Genomic DNA, 3416 nt, shown 5'->3' on the forward strand with positions numbered 1-3416 from the left:
AGCAGAAACTGGACAGACTGGTTTGACTGGAGTTCGGATCAGTTCACGTCTCGCAGCTTCTCTGAGCTGAGCATGTATAAGAGGCTGTGACGTGATGAACTAATATAATTTGACACTTGTTCTGTGGTTTAGTTTGAGTTGATATTTGTGAAGCTGCAGTCAGATTTTCAAAACTTTAAAAAGCATGAAAAGTTTCTCTGCTTCAGCCACAGAACTGTTTTCCTGGGTAAAGGATTTATTTACACCAGGTGATGACGGAAGTGGAAAAAGACGGTCAGTCATGCAGTACTCCAAAGTACCACTAGGGGAACTAGTTCCCCATTTGAGAATGACTATAGTATAGTGGACAAAGGTATATATTTTTGTCATTAAAGTTTCTCTCTTACTATTCAAAGCTCCTTTTATATTTTACAAATTTTTAGGTTTGTAGATATATGTCCATTGAATACATCATTAACACACAGCAAAGTTTAGACATTTTAATTCATTTTATTGACAATAATCAATAATTAAACTTGTTGAACAACAACAGCTTCTTCCGATTTGACTGATGATGAATATAAGCAACAGGTTTGATTATGAGAGCAAGAAGAAGCAAAGGGCTTTAATCAATATGTTAATTGATTATCAATTAATATTAATTATGTTTTCCTCCTGTTCATCTCTCTGGACATCTGGCACCAGCTGCAGGGGCTGCAGCAGGTGGCGAACAAGCAGTCCTTGAACATGATATCCTGCACAAGAAACACAGGGACGAGGTCAGGTCTGATTCTAAAACAGGTGACGTTTTCATCGAGTGACTTTCTGTGTTTGCAACAACACACGGAGATAATCATCTTATTTTGAAAGCAAAGAAAAACGGACAAATAATTACCTAAAAGCAAAAAGCCAGCTGGTGGATAGAGTTAAGAAATGGAAATATGCTTTACAGTTAGATGAATCCATATTAAACTCTGCCCAGCTGCTTGTTTTCATCAGATACAGTTTCGACTGAAAAGGTAATGTTGTTTTGCTAAGCTCTCCGGAGTGGACGTGCACAGGTGAGGACATTTTTACAAAACTAAAAGAAGAGGGACTATCTTCGGAAAACTGTATTGGTGTGTGTAGGCTGGAGCGATGCTGGGGAAACAGGCAGGACCGAAACTGAGAGTCTGACAAGTGGCGGCGCACGTACATTTCACACACTGTAGTATTCACAGAGAATCTCTTGCAAGCTAAACACTTGAACCAGAGCTTATTAAAATGTAATAAAAGCTGATGAGTAACTTCATTATAAAAAAGGTTATAAAATAAGAGATAAGTTCAAGATAAGATCTTTAGAGAGGACGGGTTTGACCCCATTCTAATCTTTTCTGTCAGAATCCACCAGAATGAGTGAAAATAAAGGATTTAAGTTTTGTCCTCACTTTGATTCCGTATCGCTGCCGCAGGGAGACTCTCATGGACATGTTGACGGGCGGGATGATGCCAAACATGTCCAGCAGGGGGAGAAAGAGACTCTCTCCATAGGTCTTGGTGGTGGTGGCGGCGAAGCAGGGACAGCACCAGAAAGAATAACAGCCTGAAACACACACACACACACACACATGTTTAAGTTTTGATGAAGTAAAATCATTTCCCCCCCCTCGTACTTTAACTCTTTATTGAGCATCTCTTACACCCAGGGACGTCCTGGTAGAAGTCAAATATCCCTGATCCCCACTCGTCCGTCTTCCGGGATTCCATCACAAGCTGGTTGACTACTTAGTAATAAACTGGGAATAAAGAAAGTTCAGTTAGGAACAACAAGTTGCGGCAGAGGACATCACATTTAAACCCGACATGGGAAACTAAAGGTTGGATGACACAGGAGATGAAGATGTAGTTGAGATCCCGGTCGTCTCACCTGTTGTGTGTCTGTGGAGCTTGGAGTCGTTCTTTCACACTGAGGTCTACGATGAGAAGCTGTCACTTGTCCTTCAGAGCAGAACGCCTGAGAGCAGGAGATGGACAGATTGGTTCTTCCTGCACGACTTCCACATCACGCAGCCTTTATAAGCATCAAGACGAAGGCGGGGCCTCAACGTGACGAGTGAATATAATGTGACTATTGTTCTTAAGCTCGGTTCGAGTTGATATCGGTGAACTTAGCTGGTGAAGCTTCAGTCAGACTGATAAGACTTTAAGAACAGTTATAAAAAGGTATACCCTAACCCCTAACCCCGGTCAAAAACCTAACCCAAATCCTGACCCCAGCTCTAACCCCAACTCAAATCATGACCCCAATTCTAACCCTGAAACTAGCTCTAACCCGACCTCTGACCCGTGAAGAGCAAACATTACAACTTGCTTTTTTCCATTTCATGACTTGAACCAGGAAGGATTGTATTTCCTTTCTGTCTGTTTGTTTGTTTGTGTGCATGTGTGTGTGTGTGTGTGTGGGGGGGGGGGTAATTGTAGGGAATGGGGGACACTGCAGAGGCTCTTTAACTTGTGGGTGAGACACTGGCTGGGATCCTGCTGCTGTGGCTCGGTGTGTTTCTGAATAATCGCTTTAATTAGCAGACGCCTCTTACCTGGAACAAGTAAAAATTTGTTTAAGCTATTTTTCTGCTACACACTTTGGATTCGTTCCATGCAGAAACTGAATGCAGCTAAGGGGGGGGGGGGTGAAATTAATCTGTTGAGTGAAACTCTGAGTTCCACGGAAGAGCACAAGAGACAAGGAAATGTTTTGTCAGCTTGATTTATTAACTAATGAATGTAACCTCTGGAGTGAAGGTAGGAATTTGCACTTGGTGTGTGTGTGTCTGTGTGCCTATTTTTTTGTGTGCATGTGTATGTGTGTGTGTGTTGTGGGGCGCCAATATGAAATCTCACCCAGGGCTCCAAAATTGCCAGCGCCGGCCCTCCTTAGGACGCAAAATGCAGAAAGAGCACCACAAGAGGCTGAATTATCACCACATGATACACACTTTAACCAGTGCAGTAACGTCACACCATCGTCCTCTAAGGCCGATATATGCTTCTCCGTTTTGACGGACACGGACAGATGAACTGCCTTTCTGCCGTGGAACCTCCTCTCCGGGCTCCACGGAGAGCTCTTCGTGCAGCTCTGATTTTTCTAACTACACGTCGGCATGGCGGACAGCATACGGATAGCCATTGGCTGTGATTGGTCCGCTAACGACAGCATTTAGGATCTCAAACTACCTGTTTCATTTCCTATATCACAATAAACCCAAACACAACTACGATTCTATGATTAATGTGACAAGTGTGTTAAGCCAGCGGAGTTGTCCGGCTGACGGTGGCTGGTTAGAGCCCTTACGGCATGTGTGTACGGTCACATACGGTTATAACGAACTTTCATAACGGGGCTAGCGGGCTAACCACCATGCTAACTGCGGTGGTAACTCCGCAAAAACCTGCTGTCA

The 3416-nt window shown here is 43.4% G+C and overlaps 1 protein-coding gene across 1 annotated transcript; it reads right to left on the minus strand.

Moving 5' to 3' along the window:
• Window positions 1–589: 589 nt before the first annotated feature.
• On the minus strand, window positions 590–1964 carry LOC133970111 (cornifelin homolog B-like). The gene is made up of 4 exons (XM_062406944.1): window positions 1886–1964; window positions 1659–1754; window positions 1407–1561; window positions 590–734 (listed from the first exon to the last, which is right to left on the minus strand). Exons 2-4 carry the CDS (start codon window positions 1723–1725, stop codon window positions 642–644), a joined length of 315 nt encoding a protein of 104 aa, XP_062262928.1. The 5' UTR covers window positions 1726–1754; window positions 1886–1964; the 3' UTR covers window positions 590–641.
• Window positions 1965–3416: the final 1452 nt, after the last annotated feature.

Source organism: Platichthys flesus, chromosome 15 (genome assembly GCF_949316205.1).
Source record: "Platichthys flesus chromosome 15, fPlaFle2.1, whole genome shotgun sequence".
Taxonomy (NCBI): domain Eukaryota; kingdom Metazoa; phylum Chordata; class Actinopteri; order Pleuronectiformes; family Pleuronectidae; genus Platichthys; species Platichthys flesus.

Coding starts and splice junctions, on each gene's coding strand:
- LOC133970111 (XM_062406944.1), bottom strand. CDS start 1,725: ATGGAATCCCGGAAGACGGACGAGTGGGGATCAGGGATATTTGACTTC. Junction 1,562..1,658: donor CTACCAGGACGTCCCTGGGT/GTAAGAGATGCT, acceptor TGTGTGTTTCAG/GCTGTTATTCTTTCTGGTGC. Junction 735..1,406: donor GGCAGCGATACGGAATCAAA/GTGAGGACAAAA, acceptor TTTCTTGTGCAG/GATATCATGTTCAAGGACTG.